At 51.6% G+C, this 26352-nt stretch overlaps 1 protein-coding gene across 5 annotated transcripts in view; it reads right to left on the bottom strand.

Annotated features, from left to right (window-relative positions):
• TANGO6 (transport and golgi organization 6 homolog) overlaps positions 1-25815 on the bottom strand; it is a 32480-nt gene extending 6665 nt beyond the window's left edge. Inside the window, exons 1-16 of one of the 5 annotated variants that reach the window (XM_039330964.1) lie at positions 25530-25815; positions 24860-25443; positions 24411-24527; positions 23488-23638; positions 22775-22911; positions 22279-22441; positions 21483-21565; positions 20573-20685; positions 19931-20107; positions 19462-19588; positions 18855-19034; positions 17872-18006; positions 16119-16601; positions 15356-15413; positions 4552-4683; positions 3669-3952 (exon numbers count right to left, since the gene is read on the bottom strand). In XM_039330964.1, the coding sequence (XP_039186898.1) occupies positions 3705-3952; positions 4552-4683; positions 15356-15413; positions 16119-16601; positions 17872-18006; positions 18855-19034; positions 19462-19588; positions 19931-20107; positions 20573-20685; positions 21483-21565; positions 22279-22441; positions 22775-22911; positions 23488-23638; positions 24411-24527; positions 24860-25443; positions 25530-25638 (2997 nt within the window). In that variant the 5' untranslated portion in view covers positions 25639-25815 and the 3' untranslated portion in view covers positions 3669-3704. Of the gene's footprint in view, positions 1-3668; positions 3953-4551; positions 4684-12934; positions 12994-15355; positions 15414-16118; positions 16602-17871; positions 18007-18854; positions 19035-19461; positions 19589-19930; positions 20108-20572; positions 20686-21482; positions 21566-22278; positions 22442-22774; positions 22912-23487; positions 23639-24410; positions 24528-24859; positions 25444-25529 lie in introns of those variants that run through there. The other 4 variants (XM_039330962.1, XM_039330961.1, XM_039330965.1 and 1 more) reach the window with 4 other exon arrangements.
• Between the last annotated feature and the right edge of the window lie 537 nt (positions 25816-26352).

Raw genomic sequence — 26352 nt, 5'->3', positions numbered from 1 at the left:
CGAGGCGAAGCATTCATTAGGTCCGACACAGTAGCTCCTCCTGAAAAAAATCTGCCTAGACTAAGTGTTAAGGGTGGGTGTGGATGCTACATCTTCATGCTGAGAAAAGGCGTTCAGGTAAGACAACGCCCCTTCTCCAGCATGATAGATGTAGCCTCCACCGATTGGGACATACCAAAGCCACCCGTGTCCCTGTCGGGAGGGAAGTCTAGGCTTGTGGCTCATGCGTAGAGACTACCTGCTGCAGAACCCTTCTGCCGAAGGATGCGTCTGAGGCAGCGAATTTATCCAGCTTGTAATGCCTTATAAATGAAGAGGGGGAAGCCCAGGTGGCTGCCCTGCAAATTTCCTCAATCGAGGCCTGAGTGGACCAGGCCGCAGATGTAGCAGCGCTACGTGTAGAATGAGCAGTGATGCGAGGAGGAACAGGAAGAGACTGAGTCCTGTAAGCGTGAGAGATGCAGGCCCTAATCCATCTACCAATGGTCGAGGATGATACTTTCAGACCCATGGAAGAAGGTTGGAAAGACACAAACAAGGCCTCCGATCTACGAAATGCAGCAGTTCGCTTCACATAGTGATGCAAAGCCCTGCGTACGTCTAATGTATGCCACAATCTTTCAAGACGGTGAGAAGGTCGCGGACAAAAGTCCGGAAGAATCAGATCTTGATACCTGTGGAAGCTAGTATTGACTTTCGGAATGAAAGAAGGGTCCAATTTTAGGATCACTCTGTCATCCAGAAAAACACAAAGATCCTCCCTGATCGAGAGTGCAGCAAGTTCCGAGATGCGTCTTGCTGAGGTGATGGCTATCAAAAAGGCTACTTTCAATGAAAGGAAGTGTAGTGAACAAGATCTGATGGGTTCAAATGGTGAACTGGTAAGAACCTGCAGAACCCTTGGCAGGTCCCATGTGAGATATCTGTGTACTACAGGGGGACCTGTATTAACGGCTCCCTTAAGGAAGGCCGTAACAGCTGGATGATGAGATAGCTGTACCTGATCCTCGCAAATGAGGACCGTGGATAATGCTGCGATCTGCCTACGGATGGTATTGTGAGACAGTCCCCTGTTTAGTCCGTCTAAAAGGTAGTCCAATAATATCGGAATGGTGGTAGCCAGTGGGTTGACCCTCCTGGTGTTACACCATGCACAGAAACCTTTCCACGTGGCATCGTAGATCCTGTTAGTGGAGGGACGTCTGGAGGCTTGAATTATAGCAATGACGCCAGTCGAATAGGACTGTCTAATTAAGCTCTCCCTTTCAAGTGCCAAGCGGCTAGTTGAAGCCACTGCGGGTCCGGATGTTGGAGCTGACCCTGACTGAGGGAGATGCGATCTGCTGGAATCTTCCAAGGTGGGGAGATCGATAGGTCCATGAGATCTGCAAACCAAGGACGCCTTGGCCAATGTGGGACCAGCAAGATTAATTCTGCCCCCTCTAATAGGAGTTTCCTGATGACAGCTGGAATCAGGGGAAGTGGAGGGAAGGCATACAGAAGTCCCTTGGGCCATCTGCTGCATAGCGCGTCCGTTCCCTCCGCCCCCCCATGACGGAAACCGCGTGAAATACCTGGGAAGCTGAGCATTTGCTGGCGAAGCAAACAGGTCTACCTGAGGCTGCCCGAACCTCTCCGATATTTCCCTGAAGAGGTTCGGTTCCAATCGCCACTCCGAGTGGTCTATCGTCTCCCTGCTTAGAGAATCTGCCTGACGATTCTCCTCCCCGGAAATGTGTTCTGCTCTGATGGATTTCAGATGGGATTCTGCCCACAGACCCAATGCTAGGGCCTCCTGCATGAGGGACCAAGATTTGGTCCCTCCCTGTCTGTTGATATGAGCCTTGGCTGCGACATTGTCCGTCATTACCAGGACATGATTCCCCTTCACTATGTTGGAGAACTGGCAAAGAGCCAGGTGTATTGCCCTGAGTTCTAGCCAATTTATATTGTGCGTGAGGTCATGCTTGGACCATTGACCCTGAGCCATATGTGTCTGCATGTGCGCTCCCCAACCGAACAGACTGGCGTCCGTGGTCAGGATAAGTCTGTGAGGCTCCTTGAAGAATGTCCCCTTGTGTATGGCTGGTGACCCCCACCATCTGAGTGACTGTATAGTGTGGTACGGAACTCTCACCTTCCGTGTGGAGGCACTCATGTTCCGCTTCTGGAAGGGAAGCAGGAACCATTGTAGATGTCTGGAATGAAGACTGGCCCACGGCACTATTCCTAGGCAAGAAATCATCTTCCCCAACAGCTGTGACAACTGGACAAGGGGAACTACCTTCTCTCTCTGGATCCTGCGAACTAAGGATCTGATCCCGTCCCTGCGTTCCTGGGAGAGGTAGACCTTGCATTGGTCTGAATCTCTCACCGCCCCTAGATGCAAGATCCGAGTGGTAGGGGTGGTGTGGCTCTTCTTGAAATTTACTGAGAAGCCGTGTCTCTGAAGTGTCTCTATTGTGGTCTGTAGATCTAGTAGAGCAGTGTGGAATGAACTGGACTGGATGATTATATCGTCCAGGTAACATTGTACTCTTACCGGTATTAATCTGAGATATGCTGCTAATACTGCCAGTATCTTTGTGAATACCCGTGGTGCCGAGGATAGACCGAAGGGAAGTGCCCTGTACTGATAATGTCTGTTTGCATGGCAGAAGCGGAGGAATCTGCGGTGATGTGGTCTGATAGGAACATGAAGGTAGGCTTCTGTCAGGTCTATGGAGGAGAGGTAATCTCCCTTCCTGACACTTGCTAGAATGGACCTGAGGGACTGCATTTTGAACTTCCTGTAGATTAGGAAGCGGTTGAGTCCCTTTAGATCTAATATCGTCTCCATCCCCCTGAGGGCTTGGGAACCACGAAGAGAATGGAGTAGAACCCCTTTCCTTTTTGTTCCGGAGGAACTGATTCTATGGCTCTTATTTCTAATAAGTGTGATATTGCTGTGTCTACTAGTTCGGCCTTGTGTGCGTGTCTTGAGGCGGGGCACTGAAGGAAACGGTCTGGTGGTATGGACTTTAGTTCTAGGGCTAGACCGAATCTTATGGTCTCTCTCACCCAGGTATCGTCTGTGGTGACCTCCCAAGTGTCGCTGAACAGGGTTAAGCGTCCGCCTATGGGAGGGTCCAATCTGGCGTCACTTAGACCTTAGGAATGGACGGCCTCCCGCCCCCCTGAAGGGTCGCTTGGTCTGGAACTGACCCCTGGCTCCTGAATTCTGGCGGTCCTGTTGGCGATCCTGTCTGGGGGAGAAGGATCGGGAACCTCTGGGCCAATCCCAGGACTGCCCTGATCGAAAGGGCTGCCTCCATTCCCAAGAACCTCCGGCCCTGAAGGACTGCCTGCGAAATTCTTGTTGAGGTCTCCTATCCGTCTTCTTGGACGGATGAGCTAAGGTTTTTCTCTTATCCTTCCCTTCAACCAGGTACGGCTCTAGGATTTGGCCAAATAAATTCTTGCCACTGTAGGTAAGGTGTTATTATTGTTATTATTATTTTTATTTTATTTTATCTTATTTTATTTTACTTTTGTAATAAATCTCTGAGAAGCAATGCGTCGAAAAAACAACAGCTAAACCCCCAAGAGGACCCAACGCAGTGAGTCACTAATGCTAGGCCTGAATTGGAGGCAAACAGCAACCTTAAAATGGCGACCACGCCCAGCACCAAATTCTAAATGGCTGCCGCAGGTCTTCTTTGTGCCTAAAAATGGCCTCTCCTCTTAGTCAGAGTTGTAAGACAGCTTCTCCAGCCTCGTCTTTGAAGTCCCCGTTCAGGCAGGCAAAAGGACGGATGGAACCTTACACACACTTCCCCCCTTACAGCTATAAGGCACCACAAACTACTTGCGATTCTGCAGCCTGGGGGAGTCTCTGTGCGATCCTGGATAGAGCCTCGTGGCCACGAGGCAAGAGAGAAGCTCTGGTAATCGGCTGAATTCTCCAGAAACGCTGGCAATAAAAATTGTTATCAGACACAAGGGAAGCCTCCCTCGGTGTGCTGAACAGATACTCTGAGCTGAAAAATGCCTCAGTGGCAAAGCTCCGAGGATCCACGAGGCCAATTAGGCCCTCTGGAAAGCAACTCTCCAAGGTTGCTAATTCACTATCCTTTACTAAAAAAACAAAAATTATGTAAAGAGTACACTACAGGAAGCTATTTAAACTGACAATTGCTGAGGAGCTAACAAAACTGTGTCCTCTCTGAGCATAGACTAAGACAAAACTGGGAAAGGAGCACCCAAGGGAGGCGTGGCTAAAGTTTGGTCTTAGTCTAAATCTGAGCAGGAGGGCTTTGATTACCCAATCGGTGGAGGCTACATCTATCATGCTGGAGAATACTCAGCCCTGGGAGAGACGGGTGTCCCGGCCGGCACTTAAAAGGGCTTCCCAAAGCTCTCCAGCCTTCCCTCAAAATGGAGAGGGGGCTACTGGGGGCCACGAGGCCATTGACCCCAGGGAGAAAGCCTCCTTCCTGCCCCGGCCTTTCTGGCCAAGAACACCTGCCCACCGCCCGGCCCCTGCAGGGCCATCCCGGAAGACCCACTCACCCAGGGCTCGCGTGGTGCGGAGCAGCGCCTCCCCCACCTTCATCCTGGTCTCCGGCATCGGGGCACTCGTGTACTGGGTCAGCAGGAGGGGCAGGACATCCTGCGGGAAGGCATCCGACAGCAGGGCCACACCTGGAAGGAGGGAGAAGCAGCACCGGGGGAAGGCCCCTTGAGGTGGGATTGGCAGCCCAGGGGCTGGAAGCCCCAGACACGGTCGGCCAGAGACGGAGCAGAGGGGAGAAGAGCAGAAGCCTTCGCATGAACCAAGAAGGGCCGGGCAGTTTAACCCGTCCCTGGCCACAGAGGGTCCTGATCCCCTTGGCAACTTTTCTCAACTCTTGGGACTTTGACCCACGTCTCCCGTAAAGGTACGGGAAGTGCTTCAGTTGCCCCAGGCAGAGAACTGGCCCTCTTCATTTCACTATCAAAAAAAACTCCTGTGGAAGATACACAACGTCTACACTGTCTGTGGCAGATTTTACACGAAGAAGCCGAACTTCAGTGCCCCCGAGATTAATCACAGCTACACAGCCCAGCTCTTAGGGAGAGCCTGGAACCCCCCAGAGCGCGTCCCTGGGTGGCAGATTGGGGGGCCTTACCCATTATGGCTTTATACTGTAATGGTGGGTTGGAGGGAATCAAATACCTCCCGTGGACCAACAGGCCTGGTGAGTGGCAGCTGGCTCCACAGTCGACTGAAGGCGGAGTCCATATTGGTTGGAACGGATTCAGAAGAACAGCGTGTGCACAGCGGTGTAGAAAGCAAAGGGAAGACTACTACACTATATTATTTCCCAGGAAAATCATGTTAATGGCGGCAAAACCTAACAATGGCCACGAGTATGGGCGCTAGAAAAGTGGTAGCGGGGGAGGGGAATAAGCTGAATGGTGGCAGCACCGCACAAGCCTGAGCGAGAGATGGCTGGAGCTGCAGGGCTGTCAGGGCTGAGCGGAAGCGCCAGGATCAGCGCCAGGCTCCAGCTGGAGCTCGGCACTGATCCTGGCGCTTCTGCCGAGCCCAGAAGCACCAATCAGCTGGAATGTTGCAGCATCTCCAGGGTCTTGTGATTTACATTCAGATGCTTGGCAACTGATTCATATTTATGACGGTCACAGTGTCCCAGGGTCATGTGAAGTGACCAAAACCTGCTGCAACCACCCAGCATAAAAACCAACCCCCCCCCACTGCCAATCCTCAACAGAAATGGTCACAACAATGAAAACCTTGGACAGGAGGAAGAGCGCTGCCGGGCGGGCAGGCAGGTGTCTTGCTCGGCTGTGGCTTGGGGGGCACTTTTTTCAGTGCCATTGTAACTTTGAACAGTCAATAAACAAACTGTTGTAAGTCAAGGACTACCTGTACTTTATCACTTTTTTCCTTTTTTTTCCCCCTTTTTTTGTCATCACGTTTTTGACCCCTTGTTAGGCAACTGGTGGTACTCGAATATTGCAATATCCTAAAAGTGGTACAATGGGTGAAAAGGTTGAAAAGCCCTGGTCTAGAAGCATGATAAACCCAAAACTACGAATTGGTATGTGGAATCTGAGAAGCCTATACAAAGCTGGGAAAACACACATCACTATCCAAGAAACGTCCAAATACAATATCTCTATATTGGGAGTGAGTGAAATGCACTGGCCTGAAAATGGAATGTGTAGAATAGGAAATTATACTATCTACTACTCTGGTGAGAATAGCAAACACCATCAAAATGGAGTAGCTATAATTGTAAACAATCGTGTAAATAAATGCATCAAGTCCTTTATTCCTGTATCCGATAGAGTGATAATGATCCAAATAAATAGTACTCCAGTAAATATGAATGTTATACAAGTTTATGCTCCCACAGCGGACAGCGATGAGGAGGATGTCAGAATCCAATTATATTTCATCTCTAGTTATCGACTATGGAAAACCCCATTTCTGCCCTCTCTGGATTCTGTCATATGATGAAGGGAGGTGAACAAAGGGGCTTTATGGCCCTCACTTCCTTCACTACAGCTTCAAAGGGGATTGACTAACCATAACAATGGGGCCATCAGCTTTCATCTGCTCCTCTCTGAAGTCTCCCTTCCCCGGCAGTGAGGAAAAGGGGGTGGAAATGTAATGCCTGGGATTGTCACTGGAAGGATGGTGGGGTGGGGTGGGGTTGCTGGGAACCCCTTAAAACCTTGAACCATAGAGCTTGGCCCCCAACTCCTGTCTAGAACGCCTGCAACCATTTTCTCTTAATAAAGATGCCTGTTGGAAGAAATATTCCAAGAGTTCTGTCTTCTTAAGATGTAAAGTGGGGTGGGTCCTTACATTAGACAGGACTTGCAGAATTAGTCCACCTGGAAGGGAGAACCTTGCCGGGGACCTTTGCAAAAATTACCATGTCAGACAATGGAGCAGGGAAGGGAGAAAACTCTCCAAGAAGGGAGCCGCTGTCCCAACTGAAACCCTGCCAGATGTTGGGATCTGAGAGGTCAGATTCCTCAGGAGAAAAGATGGTGGAGACACAGGACCACAAACCTCGGTGGTCAATGGGCATTGGAAAGAAAGGCGAATGGGAAAAGAAATCAAGAAAGGTGACCCTGAGATTGGGGGGGGCAACCAACCAGAATGGAAGCAGGAGATGGAGATATCCCTGCACGCAAGTGAAGAGGGAGAAAGCTGGGCACCGTACTCAGACTGGATCCTAGAGAAAGCTATCGACCTGATGAAGAGAACTCTCAGCTCCCTAGGAGAGGAGAATTCTGAGCCCTACGGCCGCCCCAGCTTCCGGAGCCGCAAAAGGAGAGACACCGAGGGGGAAGTGGAACCTGCAGCCCTGGGGACATCTGCTGATCCAGTAGCCCCCATTCCCCGCCGACCCGCAGATGGCGATCTGGATGGAAGACACTACCACCGACAACGAAGGCACCAGTCCCCCCAAAGACTCCCGCCACTGGACGTGAGATTCAAGGGGGAGCCAACATGCTTGGGATTTTTCCTAACCCAAGTCCTCAGCTACATGGAGGAATACAGGCGGCACATCCCCAGTGACAAAGCCTATATCCGGATCTGCCGGCCGTCCGCAGACTGGGTGGTGAACTTGCATAACTCCAATGCCCCAGAGCTCAACGACTTCAACCGTTTCATATCCTCTCTGAGAAGGCAATTTGAGGACCCCCTGGCTGATCGCAAAGCCCGCGAAAGGATAAAAACGATGAGGCAAGGCAAACGCCCACTAGCCGAATATACGCTAGAATTCCAGGCCATTGCCAGCAAACTGAACTGGCCAGAAGACATCCGCCTTAGCCATTTCAAAGACGGACTAAATTATGACCTATATGATGCTTGCCTGCCCCGAGGGGCCCCACACCAACTTGAGGAATGGTATGTCTTGGCAGAGGAAGCGAAATCGACATACTGAAGAGGTACCGCTGAGGAAAACAATGGAGCCGCTCGCTGCCTGGGTTGACATGTGAACCAGTGAAACCATTGGCGACGACCAAGAAGCAAATGGGGTGTTTCAAGTGCGGGAGAGAAGGGCATCGGGCTGTAGAATGCCGCTCCAAAGCCCCCCAGCACAACCCAGACAGATCACCGGCCAGCAAATCCGGAAAGTCTTCAGCTAAGCCAAAAGAAACGACCATGAGAATGTTGGAGGCTGTGGAATCCCCCACCTCTGCTCATCAGGGGGAAAGAACTCCAGCCTACACCGCAGAGCCGGTGGACACCTCAGACGACAGCTCGGAAAGCGAACCCCTGATAAGTGGACGCATCGCACCCATCCTCAAGACAGTGACTATATTAATTCCCCCCATGTCCGAAGCCGTGAAGGTGCAGACTCTGGCTGCACCCGCTGCCTCATTAGCCTGACACTAGTGGGGAATCTGGGCATTCCGTCAAGGAGACTGGAACAACCAAACTCATTTGGCCAGTTAGATGGGTCATAGCAGGGGGGGTGCCAGCTACCCTAGCCACTTTACCAATACACCTCTCCCTTGGCAAACATGAGGAAGACATAACGTTTGTAGTGGCCCCAGGCATGGAATGCCCGATGATCCTAGGGATGGAATGGTTAAAAAAATGGAACCCCTGGGTGAATTGGAGGACAGCAGAAATCAAATTCCCAAAGGGGGACCCTATGGACTTAAAATCCCAAGGGGGGCTACCAGAATCAAGAATAGAAAAAGCATCCATGGGAGAGGAAAAGGGACTACCAGAAATACCAGAGGAGTACAGAAACCTTCTGAAGTTTTCAGTGAGGAGAGGGCGGATGAGCTCCTCCCCCCCGACTGTGCCATTGAATTCAAGCCTGGGCCCAAACTCCCGAAGCCCAGATTATACTCCATGAGCCCAAAGGAGAAGGAGGAAATGGAAAGATTCATAAAAAAAAAACCTAGAGAGAGGTTTCATTGAGCCAGCCATGCCTAAAGTGGCTGCCCAGGTCCTTTTTAGAGAGAAGAAGGATGGCTCTTTACGTTTATGCGTGGATTATAGGGCCCTGAATACAATCAGTGAAAGCAACCTATACCCGCTGCCCCTCATGAAAGACATGTTGTCACACCTATCGAAAGGGAAATTTTTCTAAACTAGACCTAAGGGAAGCTTACTATCGCGTGAGAATTAAGGAAGGGGATGAATGGAAGACCGCATTTAACTGCCCCACGGGGTGCTACCGATTCTACCGATGGTAGAATCACAACTGGCAGCAGCAGTAACCACCAGAGCTGGGCAGCCAAACCGGAATTGAATTCCAGAAAAGTTTGGAAACAGATGAATGGTTCCAGAAAAACAAAAATGTGTGCACAATGAGAGATAGGCTGCCTTGGGTGGGGGAAAAGTTATATATACCAACAACCCAAAGAGTCACATTCATGCAGCTTTGCCATGACACAAAATCAGCAGGGCATTTTGGATTTGTAAAAACATTACACTTAATTAAACGACAATTTTGGTGGCCATCCATAAAAAAGGACATAGAAAGTTACGTCGTCAGTTGCCCAAAGTGTGCAACTGCAAAGAGGTTGCAAGGGAAATCGCCAGGACTGTTACAAACAGTGGCAAATCCCTCAGCCCCCTGGAGAGAAATAGCCATGGATTTTATAGTGGAATTACCAGAAAGCAATGGGAATACTGTTGTCTGGACGATCACGGACTTGTTTTCCAAACAGGCGCACTTTATCCCTTGCCAAAAGATTCCCACCGCAAAAGCCTTAGTGAAACTTTTCTTCCAGCACATTTACAGATTGCATGGGGCACCCCAACGCATCATATCTGATAGGGGAGTGCAATTTATGTCTGCATTTTGGAAGGAATTTTTATCCCTCTTAGGGACCACTCAGGGACTGACATCTAGCCATCACCCTCAGTCAGATGGACAAACAGAACGCTGTCACTCAGTACTTGAACAATATTTAAGAAGTTTTATTAATTTTCAGCAAACAAATTGGACGGACCTACTTCCTTTCGCAGAAGTTGCCTACAATAATGCAGTCCACTCCAGCACAGGTTACACTCCTTTTCAAATAGCCACTGGTCAAAGTTTCAACCCCATGCCAGAATTAACCCCAAACGAACCGGCGATCCCATCACTGAAAGAATGGATGGAACAATTACAAAACACCTGGCCAATAGTTAGAAAAGTACTAGATGAAGCTAGGCAGGCATACAAAGCACAAGACGATAAAAAAGGGTTGAGCCTACACCATTCCTTATAGGAGAAATGGTGTACTTATCTACAAAATACCTAAAGTCCCTACAAACCTGTAAAAAACTTGGACCAAAATATATAGGGCCTTTTCCAATTAAAAGAATCATAAACCCAGTAACAGTAGAATTAGAATTACCCAAAAATCTCAGGCAAATTCACCCAATTTTTCATTGCAGCTTGCTGAAAAGAGAGCATCAGTCATCGTTACGGCCGAAAGTCCCCCCACCACCACCTCCAATCATGGTGGAGGGCGAACAACACTTCGAGATAAAGGAAATCCTAGATTCTAGAAGATATCATGGAGCGACTCAGTACCTAGTTGCATGGAAACACCACCCTGCCTCACAAAACGAGTGGGTCCATAAACGTCATGTCAGAGCCCCGAAGCTATTCAAGAAGTTTCACACAGAGTATCCTAACAAGCCTGACTAAATTTTATACCTGTTTTGTTTTTCTTTCAAGTGGATCTATCTTATTTTTAAGGAGGCGGGATGTCAGAATCCTATCATATTTCATCTCTATTTATCGACTATGGAAAACCCCATTTCTGCCCTCTCTGGATTCTGTCATATGATGGGGAAGGGGGGTGAACAAAGGGGTTTTATGGCCCTCACTTCCTTCAGTACAACTTCAAAAGGGACTGAATGTGGATACCACCAAAAGGACTAACCATAACAATGGGGCCATCAGCTTTCATCTGCTCCTCTCTGAAGTCTCCCTTCCGCGGGCAGTGAGGAAAAGGGGGTGGAAATGTAACACCTGGGATTGTCACTGGAAGGATCCGATGGGGTAGGGTGGGGTTGCTGGGAACTCCTTAAAACCTTGAACCATAGGGCTTGGTCCCCAAGTCCTGTCTAGAATGCCTGCAACCATTTTCTCTTAATAAAGATGCCTGTTGGAAGAAATATTCCAAGAGTTCTGTCTTCTTAAGATGTAAAGTGGGGTGGGTCCTTACAGAGGATTTAGAAAAGTTTTACGAAGATATAAGCAGTATACTGAAAACCTTAAAAAGTAATAATATCACAATACTCATGGGGGACTTCAATGCAAAAGTGGGAGAAGGAAGTGATGCTCCTGTAGTTGGAAACTTTGGCTTAGAAACCAGAAATGGTAGAGGTGACAGATTTGTAGACTTCTGCAAGGAACATAGGCAATGTGTGATGAATATTTTTTTCAAGTTGCCAAAAAGACGCCTCTAGACGCAGAGATCACCAGCAGATACACGAAATAATGTAGTAAGGAACCAAACTGACTATTTTACAATAAAAAAAAGATTTAGAAACTCAGTAAAATCAGTAAAGACATACCCAGGTGCAGATATACCATCCGATCATAATCTACTACTTGCTGAAGTCCAGCTGAAACTAAAAAGGATGAAAAACCCGAACCCTGCTAAATCAAGAATTGACAGAGACTTCATAATTAAACATGGAGGTAAGATTAAAGAAGAACTAGAAAATCATTTAAGGGAAACCAACAACCTGAATGATGATGATGATGTAGAAGCAAACCGGAATAAATTCAAAAATGCAATAGTAGAGGTAACAAATTCAAAACAGAGAGAGGGATACCACAAGAAACAACAGTGGATGACGGAGGAAATTCTTCATTTCATGGATGAAAGAAGATCTTATAAAAATAAAAACAAAGAAAAATACAATGAATTGCAGAAAATAATTAGAAGAAAAATTTGACTGGCAAAAGAAAAGTGATTTGCAAAGAAATGCAAGGAAATAGAAGAGACAGAACGTATACACGATAATTTCAATTTACACAAAAAAGTGAAAGAAGCAGCAGGCCTCTACAAAAAGAAAACCAACAACTTAGTTGACAAAGAGGGGAAAATTATCTTAGATGAGGATGAAAAACTAAAAAGATGGAAGGAATATATTGAAGAATTTTTTGAGGACACTAGGGATGATACAGATATGGGAAGTATAACAACTGGACCAAATATCACTATGGAAGAGGTTGAACATGCAATAAAAATAGCAAAAACAAGAAAAGCCACAGGACTTGATGATATCCCAGTAGAAATTTTAAAATTGCTGGAAGACAATGGAAAGAATTTTTTACTGCAGCTTTTCAGATATATGAAACAGAAAAGTTACCAAATGATTGGCTAAAATCAACCTTTGTAACAATCCCCCCAAAAATAAATGCAAAGAAGTGTACCGAATACAGAACAATAAGCTTAATGAGTCATGCTCTGAAAATATTCCTGAGAATAATTCACACAAGAATATACAACAAAATTGAAGAGCATCTAAGTAACACACAATTTGGTTTCAGAAACAATCTTGGTACACGAGATGCGCTGTTCAGCATTCAGGTTCTTGTACAGCGTTGTAAAGATGTCAATCACAGTGTTTACATGTGCTTCATGATTTCAAAAAAGCTTTTGATAAAATAAGATACAGCAAACTATTAGAAATCCTGAAACAAGGGGGACTAGATGACAAAGACATCCAAATAATAAAGAATCTGTATTGGCATCAGGTAGCAAATGTGAGACTAGGCCAAAAATACTCAGCTGATGCAGAAATAAGAAGAGGGGTCAGACAGGGATGTATTCTGTCTCCACTGTTGTTCAATATCTACTCCGAGTCGATCTTCAACAAGGCACTGGAGAACATCGATGCTGGCATCAAAGTAAACGGTGTTTGGATCAACAACTTAAGATATGCTGATGATACAGTTTTGCTTGCCAGAAGACCTGAAGACCTTCAGCTCCTCATCAACAGAGTCACAGAAATATCTGAAAAATACGGCTTGAAGCTCAACACCTCAAAAACCAAGATCATGGTCATCAGCAAACAACCCATTAATTTACCACCAATAAATTCAGAAGGAGTACCACTAGAAAAAGTTGAAAGGATCACGCACCTCGGTTCCAATTTATATGAAAGCTGGGACATGACCTTTGAAGTAAACACAAGGATAGAAAAAGCCCGAACAGCATTCTTCAAAATGAAAAAGGTCTTCTGCAGTCACGACATAAGCCTAAGACTGAAAATCAGGCTTGTCAGATGCTATATTTTTTCTATCCTGCTCTATGGAATAGAGAGTTGGTCTCTGACAGAAGGTCACCTGAAGAGACCAGAAGCATTTGAAATGTGGATTTACAGGCGGCTGTTACATAGAAGCTGGGTCGACAGAAATGAGGACGTGATAAGCCGCCTGGGAAAGCCAAGGGAAATTATCAAAACCATTAGAAAACGAAAATTACAATATGTGATGCGACACCCAGAAAAATACGGCATACTCCATTTAATCCTCCAGGGAAAGACTGAAGGCAAACGACGTCCAGGCAGAAGAAGAACATCGTGGCTTAAAAATCTAAGGGACTGGTTTGGACAAAACTCAGCAGCACTTTTTCGTGCGGCTTCTGATAAAAACAGGATCACCAACATGATCGCCAACATCCGATAACGGATATGGCACAAGAAGTCACAGCCCAGACCAGCAGAAGCCTGCCAATGTCCCCGTTCGCCATTTCTGAGACCTCAGCGGTTATTGACTTCTCTCTGGCCTTTAAAGCAACGAAATAATCGACAAAATAGCGGGGGCTGGGGAGGGGGGTCTTTGGGATGCCATGAGACAAGCAAGTGGCAGGGCGGCCCCAGCGGGACTGAAGCTCTCCACTCAGCTGCTTTTGGTTGTCCACCAAACTAGAAGCAGAGAAGCTTGTTCTGGAAACCACCTGTGTGTGTGTAGAATTAGGGCGAAGGGAGCTCTCCCCTCCCTGCCCATCACCAGAAGTCCTCCTCGACATTCTGAGTCAACTCCAGGATGTTCATTGACTGTTGCAAGGCCCCTTTGCGCAACACAGAAGGAGCCGCTCTTGTGTCCCAGGCTGGCAGTGCCAGGGAGTCTTAACCTACAGCAGAGGCAGAAGCCCTTTTATCTGCTCAAGCTCAGAAGAAGGAAGGTGGGGGAGGCTCTCCCGGCCTGGCTTAGTGCTTCAGGCAGAGGCCAGCACTCCTTCACCCCTCCCTCCCTGACAAAAGTGGGGTCCAAAAGGTTCCCACAAAAGGGCTGAGCCTTGGCGCAACATCTGGAGCTGACCCACCTGTCACTTCCCTATCACTCTCTTCCCACATTTTAACGGTGCTGGTTTCCCTTCCAGAATTCCCACCCAAGGGAAGCAGAGCTGCTGACAGGGATGGCTAAGAGACGCCTCGAGAGCCAGGAAGCGTTAGAAGGCCTACACATCCATCTTTGTGCCTCATTGTTATGCAGCCTATTTTTTGGCACAGACTGTACCTCCAGAGTCCATTCCCATTCTGAACCCTGTGGGGATGCCAAGTGCTGGCCAGGCTCAGAGGCTCCAGAACAGCCGCCACTCTATTCAATGCAACGACTCTCCCTTGACTGTGGAGTGCAATTCAAAGGCGGGAAGGGGGAACAGCGCTTCTATCCGCTTCCAGGGCAGACAATAAGGGCCAGACTGCAAGCGCAATATTTGCACAGCAATCCACCCCCAGTGATCTTGTGAAATGTCTTCATTTCCTCCCAAGGAAGCAGGTGAGATGTTGCTTCCTTGAGGAGTTGGTGGCTTCCCCAGAAAAGTGACGTTGCCCAGAGAAAGGAAAGCAGGTGCAAGGAAGGGGCTGGCCAGAAGAGGTTCAATTGACCTGCTGAAAGAGGACAGCTCATCCAGCAGACCATGGAGCGGCATCAACTGATCTCAGCCACGCTTAGGTCCCCTACTCTCCCAGGAATGTCTCCAGTCGTATCTGGGAACGAGCAGCCCCCTCCTTGGGGAAAAGGAGAAGCAGGAGGGCTGTTTTCTGAAGACCAATCGGTGTCACGAGAGCGCTCAAACTAGTGGGAGGTCAACAGGCCTTTTTGGAGGCCAGCAGAGAGGATCAGGTGAGATGTGGGGTTACTGGTTTCTCTCCGGGACCCTCGATTTTCTCCTATTCTCCAAGCCCATTTGCGGAGCTGCACTAATGAAGACCATCCGCCATGTGCACCAGGCAGATGGGCTTCCTGCCTCTGACTGGGCTTCGCCAACCATCCTTCCTGGAGTATTTGCCCCCCCCATCACCTGTCTGGACAGGAAGGTGCTTGCATTTTCACGGACAGTAACCAAGAGCCTGACTGGGTCTGCTTACCTTGGATAGCAGAAAGATAAACAAAGGAGTCTTTATGTTCCACGTTTTCTACAAAAACCTGAAAATTAAAACCAAGAATCACTTTGCCTGCACAGCTGCAGCCAACTGTGCCTCTCTCAGCTAATGCCTCCTTGGCAGGGCATGACGTTGCCTGCAGCCTTCCGTCCAGGCATGGGGTTTGCCCCCTGGAAGCCCCACTGCTGCTCTGATCAGGAACGAGAAACCTTTTGGTTCTGGGGAAGTGATAAGTGGTTGGGCAAGGGAACAGGGTTTCTCCAAAGGTTGCTCCAGGCTGCTCACAAAGAGGGCAGCTGATGCCCAGCAGACCAGGGTGGGTCCTGGGAGAACAACTGCACCAGCCGCTGCCCCCCAGGCTCAAAACATTCTGACTGCTTGGAAGCAGAGTTGAACTCTTCCAGAAAAAGCAGCTTCCTCTCCGCTCGAGGTCAGAAGGTTCAATATGGGGGCAACATGCCTAAACTCTGAGGGAAACCAGAAAATAGAAGAGGGAAAACCTGGTGACTGAAAACTTAATTCTATATCCCTCGAAGTGGTTGGATAGAAACACCTGTGCAGGCTGAATCTTCTGGCCATTAAGCAGAATTCACAGGACGAAACTCGAGGGACACCCTCCATCACTCAGCAGGAAGGATCCTCCAGGTAGGCCCCAAAGGGAGGGACAGGGGCTCCCTCCCACGGCCAGCCCAAACCACACACATGCTGTCCTGCGGGCTTTTCCCCACAAAGTGCTCTGCCTGCCTACCTTCAGCAACTTCTCCCGAGTCTTCAGGGCTCCGGGATCCCTCTGCTCGACCATCCGGGAGAGGTGGCGCAAGGCAGCAGCTCGCGTGGGGATGTCAGGACTATAAGCCCCCGAGAGAAGCTCCTGCAGGCTCGGGGAGGTGCAGGGGGCAGAACTTTTCTTGGCAACTGACTCCGCCTCCTGAGGCTCCCCTGGGCTGCTCCTGGGGGACTTCTGGGGCAGGGGTGCCCCAGGTCTGGCGGCCTCATCTGGGACGCCCGTGCTCGCAGCAGCACTCCCTTGGCCTGCCACCCCACCCGCACTCCTGCCCAGGGTCTTGCAAGCAGCGGCGCAGACAGTCTCTGCAGAAAAGGCGCGGTGGGTGCAGATGGAGATGCGCAAGTCAGCCGCCAGCTCCTGGATGACGGGCTCTGGGTGGACGTGGGAGAGTTCCTCCAGCAGGGGCACCAGCTGCTTCAGGCTGGCAAAGTCTTCAGAATTCAGCTGGGAGACAGCAGGGAGCACGTCAGCCGCTGCCGCCCAAGACAGGAACCAGGGCTGATCCTGAGAACTTGGCCCTGGGCTGCCGGCAGGAAGCACCAGGAGGGGGCACTGCGGCCCAGAGCCTTTGCTGTGGTTACCGTTATGGGCGTGCGCACAGACTCCAGCAGGGCCGATAAGATCAGGCCCCGAGCTGGCAGGTGCACACGGTGGATGGGATGGGAATGGAGCTACTGCAGCACCCCAGCCAGGACTCCAGCTCAGCCCTCGAGGGAGCCGGGAAAAGCCACCTCCACCAAGCTCCTGCTGGCAGGGAGCCAGGCTCAGCCCTGCCCCCACCCGGCACATCCCGCCTCCACCTCCAAGGCTGCAGGAGGACTCGGGCTTTGCGCTAGCTGGCCAGGAACCCCCTTCCGGCAGGCAGCAGAACATCCAGGATCCACCCCAGGGGCTTGACCCTCCCTCACTATTCCTCCTTGGCTGCTGGGTATGGCCAAGGCCCGCCTCCTCCCTCACTGCTCAAGAGTTCTGGCGTGTGGGTGGAGGAGTGCTTTTCCCTGCTTGGCACCCACCAGAAACACACCCCCACCCAGCGCTCCTCCTGCGGGAAACCACAGCAGGCTTCAGCAAAGGAGGAACAAGCACCAGCCTGAAAACCAAGAGGAGGGAGGGAGGGAGGCACCGTGTCTGGAACCAGCCCTAGCAAGCCAAGACTTGAGGAAGGAAGCTTCAAGGCTTCAGCAAGTTTCCCCCACCCCCACCCCACTTTCTGCCTCAACATCGGCCAGCGAACAAAAGAGCCACAGCACAAAGTTGTTTCCTCCCTCAAACACCCCAACCCTAGACGAAAGGACCCAGTTTCTTAGCAGGCCCCACTGGGCTGGGGCTGAGCTGGGCAGCCCCTGGCCTGGCCTTGCTCAGAAGCCTGGCTGACCTCTGTTCTGGCCTTAATTGGCCCTCAAGCAGCCTGCTGCTGCTTCGCAACTGCCCTCCCCCAGCAAAGAGCCTGCAGGTATCGGGGGAGGGGCTTCAAGCTAGGGATCAAATTCAAAATGGGACGGGAGGGGGAAGGCAGGAGCAGAGCTAGAGAGACACTGGGTTTCACTGACTGAGGCTCAGAATCACAAACCTTTCTGGTTCCCTTGCGGGAACCAGAAAGGTGCTCATCTGCCGGCCTCTGCGCACCTGGAAGGTCTGCAAAGACTTCCAAAAAGGCCCCAAGAGACCCCAACGCCTGAATTGAGGCCGCCACCAACGCCCTCCGGCTACTCACCTGCAGGGCCCCGCCCAGCAGGGCCGCCACCAGCCCCATGGCCATGCTGAGCGTCTGAGACTCTACGGTGCCCACTGAGCCTCCGGAGAGACCTACGCAGGCCCGCTGCAGAGTGACTGCCACAAACGCCACCACCTGTGGATGGAATGCCACACCTGAGGACAGGAGGACTGCAGAGACCCCTGAAGACCCCGAGCAAAGTGCAGATCTGGCCTTCTCAGGACCAAGCCTGCGACGGCTGCCCCAGACGTGATAGGGCTTCAGGCGCCAATCCAAGGAACTGCAGAGAAACCCCCAGGAGGGGATTCACAGGCTGCCATTTACCCAGTAGGAACCCCGATGGGCCACCTGGCACGGCTCCAAAGGCTAAGGACAAAGCCTCGGGCCAAAGGCAGCAGCTTCCCCACAGTCTGAAGAGCAGCAGCAGCAGCAGGGAAGTCGAGGTGGGCAACAAAATGGATGGGCACCAAGCCTGCTTCGCCCTTTGAATCCCTAAACACACTGGGCGGAGGAGCCCTCTCCACAAAGTGAGGGTCTGGCTGGACATAACCGTGTTTGGGCTGTGTGCTCATCCTGCCTTCTCCTGGCCTGGTCTGCATGCAGTCAGCCCCCCCCCCCATCCGTTAACACCCTTCAGAAGACAAAGAGGGCAGGAGGGGCAGATCAGAGTTTTGCTGCACCTAAAAAGGTTGCTTCTGTAGCAGAGGTACTTTTGCATCTCTAGGCTTGATAGGCCAGGGGCCTCCCTCCACCCCCCTCGGCAATTTCCTGGGTTTCCCAGAAAGGATGAAATTAAGGCCTACCCTATCCCCCCCCCCCAAGGCCTATCTGGCACATCCCTTAAGGAGGGAGTTTGCTTTCTCAGCAGCCACTAGGTTATGCAGCCTGGACAGGCCGACCTCAGGCCCAGCAGCCAGGCCACTCCAGATGGTGGAAGGACGGGGGTCTGCAAGGCACGAGGGGGAAACGAGGACTGGACCAACCTGCCTGACATCCGAAAGCAAAGAGTCCGAAATGCCCTCGGTCAGCATGGCCACCACCTGGAGCACCTGCAGCTGCCTGGTCTGCTGTGGGGGGGCTGGGTTGCAGAGCTGCTCCAGATCCAGGGGGGGAGCTTGCAAAGGGGGTGCAGGGTCCTTCTCGGAGGCCACCTGTGTCAGCTCCTGTCACCCCAGGGAAGGGAACACATTGGAAGAAGAAAGACTAAACAGCTGGCAGGACATTGTCCTGCTCCAGAGCAGAAAAAAAAAAAGAAGCGTGGTTCAGTGGGTACATGGCTTGCTTCCTCTCTAGTTCTTCCCTGGAAGAATCACAGAGCTGGGAGGGATAATTTAGAGGATTTCCCCCCCCATGCAGGAATCCAGATGAGACCCACCCAGACTCTCAGTTCCAGGAGTCATTCTAAACCACAGTCCCATCTAAGCTCAGAGAACTGCGGTTCTCCTGCCTGGATTAGTCCTTGACAGCTGAAGCGTGACCTTGAAGGACAATGCCTGGACCTCTGCCACACGTGGCACCTATCCTGCTCCTGCGGAAGGAGCAAGCGCGCGCACACACTACGGAGACATCCAGAGATACTCTTGGCTCTACCTTTAAGCAGCCTAGGAAGAAGTCTCCAGCTAGGCCGCCCCTCTGGCAGTGAGACAGCAAGTCCACCAGCTGCTCCAGCTGCCACTGCTCGGAGGAAAGCTTCTGATACAGAGCCTCGTCTTCGTCACTGCAAAGGGAGAGAGCAAACTTTTCACTGAGGGATGAAGCACAGCCCCAGGAAAGCCCCGGAGGCTCTGGGCTGACCCATCTCTTCCATCCTCCTCTGAGCAAGTGCCGAAGCTCCCCGGAAGGGAGAGGTCAGCTGAGAATCCTCCCAGGCAGTGCATCCTATACTCTGGGCAAGCTGCCTTTGGACTTGCAGGCTCTCTGCACCCACTGCCTGAGGCAGGAGAGGCCGGGCCAGGTTTTCTGGCACTCCAACACCCCACAACCGCAACCATCTGGATCCGAGTCTCCCCCCCTTAAATGTCTTCTCTTTCCTCTCGTTGGGGAAGCTCAGCACTCTCACCTCACAGCCTCCTTGATGGTGGCCACCACACCCCCTTCACTGCCCACCTGGAACCGGCAGCGGGGATGGGGCAGGCGGGGGCTTCCTCTGAGTTCCGCCAGGCCTTCCAGGGCTGCCACAGAGGCCTGCTGCTCGCTCTTCTCCAGGAACCATAACAGGATCTCCTGGCAGGGGGTGCTGAAAACAATAAAGGGGGAGGGCATTAGCCCCAACCCAGGGGAAAGTGGCTTTGGTTAGAGGCACCCCCAAACACCCCCAAGCAAAGCTGCCTCTCCCAGAAGAGGGGCAGGACATGGCGTCTGTCTCCTGGGCCTGGGCGATGGGAACTAAAAAGCTGTTGGGCAGTGGCCTAATTGCCTTGGCTGTTCCTCAGCATCCCCCCCCCTTTCTCTTTTACAGATGGTTGCTATCTTTAGGTTCTTTTCAGAGGAGCTACACACACACACCCATCCAAGGAGGGCTGGGACTTCCTACCCTGGTAGAAAAGCAAAGCCGGCACTGCTCAGGGCTCCTCGGGACCAGAAGCAGCGAGTGGTGGGGTCTTGGTTGACAGGAACCAGAAGAGCTCCCAGCCAGGGAAGTTTGTCCCCACCAGCCCACAAAAGAGCTCTGAAGATTCCCCCGCCAGGCCAGGCACCTCACCGTAAGAAGGACACGTTCTGCTTGGTAAAGCACCAGAGGGAGAAGATGGCGCCCAGCACAGGTTGCAAGGCACCCAACAGGCAAGGCGAGGGTTCATTACCGATCACACAGACCTGCGAGAGAAAGCAGCTGAGAGGAGGAAGGGCTGGCACAAACTCAATTTGCAGCCTTAATACACACACACAAACGCATACACGCACAGAGACCAGGATCCCTGCACATTGCCAGGAGCAGAGGATTCCCCCCTGCCCTTTCCAACTACTTGCAGAAGAATCTCTGGCCATTTTACGCCCTTGTGGACCTGTTTCTGTGTGCCAGCTCTCTGAAACAGCACATTAGTGCCCAAGATGCTCTCGAGCATTCAGTATTTAAATTCTCAAGCTACCAAGGCATCTGCCAAAGATCAGCCTTTATATTTACAGCTCCCCAACCTTGGACTTGAACCAACAGAGCTTGTTGCATAGGTCATCCAAGACCTCCCAAGCCTGCTAACAGCTCAGCCCGCAAGTCTGTGTATAAGGCAGCCCTGCAAAGTTCTGCATTCCTTCTGGATCAGGCTGATCTTTAGATTGGCTGCATCTTCAGCAGAGATGGGCTGGCCGTGCTGCCGGGCATTGCTGAATTCTGGTGTCCGTCAGCTGACAGCAGCATTGGGCTAGCAAGGACTGAGGCGGCGGCGGCGGTGGAGTACTTCAAGCAGAGCATGAAAGGCATGTGGGAATGGCGCCTCCACCTGGCATTTCAGGGAAGACCATTTTGGCTGTTTCAGCACAAAAGCGAGGCCACAGCTAAGGAGACATGACCCAATTTCTGCTACAGGAATTTTTAGTTTGAAAGCAAATGCGGGTCCTTCCTTGGCTTCCGATCCCTCTCCCAACACTGCATACAGACAGGCGTGCTAGTGTCGCACCTTGTGCACTGTTTCCACGCACCCTGAGAGCAACTCCTCTTTCACCAGCACAGCCCCAGCGGGCAGGTCTTCCAGGGAACCTTCTGAACAGAAGAAAAGGACCGATGTAAGCGGTAAATGAAAGAAAACAACATGAGTTCCTTCTCTGAGAGCTGTCCAGCTGCCAGGCTAGAAATTATGGAATGGTGTCCTGGCTGGGAACTCTGGGCCAAGCCCTCGCTCAGTCCAACTTCCTCACAGGGGAAAATAGGGGGCAGGGCCATTATGCATACTAGAGTTGTGTAAAACAAAGGCAGGATATAAATCTAAATTGATGAAATGATCTTTGATTCAAATGAGCGTATCTTAGCCTACCAAGCTTGTCTTACCCAGCATTGTTTCAACTAATACTGGACTGTTATGAGCTGCCCAGAATTCATGAATAAACTGACCCAGGGGATACATTTCAGTCCCACTGGAGGACTCAGACCTAAGAAACCCAGAGCCACCAATTCTGAGTAGAGGAGCCCCTGGAAAAACAAGGAGGTTTCCACCTTCTAAAATGACAGAAATGTATTTGTTTGTTCGTTCGTTCATTCATTCATTCACTCAATCAATTATTCACTCACTCACTCAATCAATCATTCACTCAATCAATCAATCAATCTCTATATCTGGCCAACTCAGCCAAGTGATTCTGGGCAGCTTACAATTCTAAAGTTCTAAAAGCAATAAAAGTGGGTTCTCCTCTGCCTCTCCTGCAGGCATCGTCTGATTCCCCAGCCTGGCCAAGCGTTCAGAAGTGGGAGGCTGTTACCTGGCTCCCCCAGACAGCGCAAGAGGGGCTCCAGCAGGGGACACAGCAGATGTTTCTCTGCCTGCTGTGGGTGTTGCCTCACCATGGCGAGGACGGTTGTGGTTGCCACTCGTTGGAACTGGCGCACTGTCAGCTCATCCTGGATGAGAAACAGCTGCAGAATCTTTGAAAGGACAAAAGCAGTTTTACGCTCAATATACATGATGCTCACTAGCAGTGTTTCTAAATGTATGTTTTACAGCACACACTCTATCACAAACTTCCAAAACAGGGCTACAAGCCCCCAAGGCTCAGCAGAAACTGCAGACCCCGAGGGTCAACCCAGGAAAAGACAGCCGCTTTGCAAGGACCAGATGGAGGGGAAAGGCGCTCTGCCTCGCAGGGCATCCATCCAGTCGGAGCCTCTCTGGGAGCTCTGACTCATAAACTTTCTTGCGCCAGCTGGGTTGCACCGGAACATCAGTCGCTGGGTGAAGGGAAGGGGCAGAAGATGTACCTGTGGGCAAATCTGTTGACAATAATCCTCCAGGGACAGAGACTGCTGAGGACATGAGGACAGAATCTTGGCTACGGCTTCACACTTCTGCCAGTCAGCTGCTGCCGCTTCTGCACCACTGCCCCCTACAGCCCCAGCTGGAAAATGGAGGCTCCGTGTTAGACGAGCACACAGAGAAATCGCCCATCCTGTGGCCACAGAGAATCACAATTTCCTCCTCCAGGAAGGCAACCTTCACTCAAGCCACAGCAGTGAGTGCCTAGCTCAGTATCTTGCCAGGCTACCTTAGATCTTCCTTATCCTTCCTGCTCTTGCTGTTTTTAAAGAGAGGTGCAAAAAGTCTGAGTTGCTCTCTGCCTAGAAGAGCTGGGAAATGGGAAATGCATTTCGTGGGAAATGCTGTGCAGAGGGGCCTGCAGCAGCTGACCGGGTAAGCAGCAAGGCCTGGGAAGATCACACACCAGGTTGCCTTATTTGCCCCATCTAGAAGTCCAGGTTTGGTTCTGGCAAACTGGACTGATCCAAAAAAACACTGGCACACAATGATTTTCCAGTTTCAAAATATTTTCCTGTTTCATGCAGATCCTTATTTATTAAAATAGGAGCTATTATATTTAAACTTGGCTGTGCCAAGTTTAAAAACACTGGAAGATAGGACACCTTTCTGCTCTTGTTATAACCTTTTAATGGCCAATTTGTCTGGCCTCACTCACCTCCGGCTCCTTCCAGGATGCCACGGATCACAGCCTGAACTCCACCGGGTCTTAATAGTCTCCCGGACAGCAGGTGCCCACAAAGGCGCTGAAGCCAGGCTGGTGCTGGTGCCATACAGGGCCTGCTGTTCTTCTGGCTGGGATTGGAGGCCTGAAAAAGAAACATATGTGCACGCTGGACCATGACCAATCCCGTTGTGCAGCACCCCTTCTTCTGCCTTGCCCCGATGGGCCTCGACACCAGGCAACAGAGGCATCCCCTGCCCTTCCCCAAACAGAACGGACTCAAGTTATTTAACTGAAAGCTTCTCTGAGGGTACCATTCACGTAGCAGCAGAATGGCAGCTAATAAGACTGAGTTGGCCCTGGAGCTCAGTCAGATTGTATCCCATGCCAGTTATGCCTCTTCCTTTCCTCTCTTACTGACACATGTGCTAATGTGCTAGCAATTCATAAAGGCCAAAGCTGGATCTCTTGACAGGGTCCCTAGAGACAGGCTGTCAAGGAGCAGGACCAAAAAAGACCCGTTCTGCAGAGGCAGCACTGAGCCGGAAGGACAGATCAGGGTGGGGTATGACTCACTAAAAGGAAGCTTCCATGTCAGTGTTTATCAACCGTGCCAACTTTAAGATATGTCGACTTTAACTCCCAGAATTCCCCAGCTAACATAAAATTGGCAAGGTTGAGAAAGACTGTTCTATACCTTTGGCGCTTGTTCCTCCTGGGATAATGAATCAATGTCGTGGTTCTTAAGTGGCATGTATCCACTGTCATAGTTGAGCCACATGCAAGGGCTAATCTGGGATCTCTCCAAAAATGCTTCGGTTACACAGGAGGAAGAGGAACAAAGATTTTCAAGCAAGCACGCACAATGGAGGCAACTCAGAGGATGCAAATCTAGTTTCTCCATGACTCAGTCATACCCGCTTAGGTCCCCCCTGAAGCAGCAGCAATTCCCGGACCACCAGGGGCTGGTACACTTTGTCCAAAAGGCCGTGCAAGGCTTCTTTGCAGCTGCTCCGTTCCTCTTCTGTCAGGCCCTAAGAAAGTCCCAGAGAGGTAGAAAAATAACACACAAAAGAATTCTAGGAAATTAGAGGAAATTATTCCAAATACCTCTTCAGCGGCCCTGGCAAGAGGCTCAGCCAACTAAGGTTGTGGCAAGGGGCCCACAGGCATCTCCCTGCCTGGAAGCGCCTTTTCCCCTGTAGGGCCCAAGGGGGGCCAGCCCCAGACTCCGCAGGGAGGCCTCCTGGTCCCCCCTCCCATTTCACACTTGCTTCAGTTTATGGAAATGGCCGGTCTGGCCGCTGCTGGCAGGGAACCGGGGCAGACGCAAGCAGGACCCCAAGGGCTGCTCCTTAACATTCACCTGGCTCTCGGCACCCGCCCGGGCCTTCCTTGCCGGGCAGAAGCCCAGCTGGCACAGCCCGGCCAGCAGGTCGCCCAGGTGGCGCACCAGGATCAGCCTGCCCAGCTCGGGGTGTTCGGCCGCCTCCCTCAGGGCGCTGCAGGTGGCGAGGAGCCTCCGCGGGGCCTCGGGCTGGGCGGCGAGCAGGCCGGCCTTGTCCCGCGGCGGGGGCGCCACCCCGGGCAGCAGGTACGGGCGGAGGCCCAGCGCCACCGCAAGCTGCGCCGCCGCCTGCACGGCGCCCTCCTGGGCGATACTCAGAGCGTCGGGGAGCAGTGGAGGGGAGAGCCCGGGATGGCCCCGGCTGGCTGCGGGGGTCGCGGCGGCCAGGCGGGCCAGGCAGCGCTGGAGGCAGAGCAGCAGCAGCAGCGCCTGGCAGGCGGCGGCCCAGGGCAGGTCGGGGCCAGGACTCAGCCCCGGGGCCTGCCGGGCCACCTCGGCCCTCGCCCTGCGCAGGGCGGCCCACTGCGGGTCCCGGGCCAGCCTCTCCTCCAGGGCGGCCAGCCCGAGGCGCAGCGACTCTGGCGACGGGGCCGGCAGCGCGTCTGCGGAGAGAAGGGAGACGTCGGTCGAAGGTGCGGCGCGGAAGGCGAGAGAAACAGCCGGCCGCCCCTCCTCCCGCGGCTCTCACCGGGGGCTGCGCTCCGGCCCAGCAGCAGCCGCAGCCCGTCCGCCGCCCGCTGCAGCCCCGCCGCCGCCCCCTCCTCGTCCGGGGCCTCGGCGCTAGCGGGCGCAGCCATCTTGGGAAGGTCCGGTGATCCTGCGCGACGGCGACACCGCCGCCTCGGGAGGGGCCGAAGGAGACGGGCGGAAGTTCCCGCCGGCTGCCCTTTTGCGAAGGTCGAGAGGAAACCCGGGAGGGCCGAAGGGAAGCGGCCCTCTTGAGAAGGTCTCGCGGCCGGAGGAGTTCCGGGAGTCCTCTGACGCACGCGCAGTTCAGCTAGTTGAATGCGCTTGAAAGTAAGTCTTGGATGGATGCGCGAGGGTGGCTCTACGCAGTGGGGGTCGTCCCTTACCAAAAGGGCAAACTAGGCTTTGCTCATTAAAATACTTATTAAAATACACTATTTCCTTCAATCTGAAGCCAAACTTTTCAAAATTAGCTGCAGGACCTTAAAGCAAATTCACTTTCCCAAGTGGAAAGAACCACAGTAATAAATGCGTCCCAAAATATGTATTTCTAGGCTAACAAAAGGTTTTAAGTTAAATTCCTCTTTTGGTCCCAGTGCTAAGTAAAGGAATGAAGCGGAATAGAGAATTCTGCTGTAGAAAAGAATGGAACAGAGCAAACGGCCTCAAAGATAAATGTGTGCCTGGATTGATAGGGCACCTTTGTCTGGTCACTTAGAAAGCTAATGGCTTCAGACCCTGCATTTATGCCATCAATGGCAGCATGGCACAAAAATGCTTTAGGTGAGCAGGACATCCATTTCCAAGTATGATTCTGTGATTTA

This window comes from Crotalus tigris, unplaced genomic scaffold (genome assembly GCF_016545835.1).
Source record: "Crotalus tigris isolate CLP2741 ecotype Arizona unplaced genomic scaffold, ASM1654583v1 scf7180000024433.1590703, whole genome shotgun sequence".
Lineage (NCBI taxonomy): Eukaryota > Metazoa > Chordata > Lepidosauria > Squamata > Viperidae > Crotalus > Crotalus tigris.
This window is presented reverse-complemented; position numbering and strand designations above follow the sequence as displayed.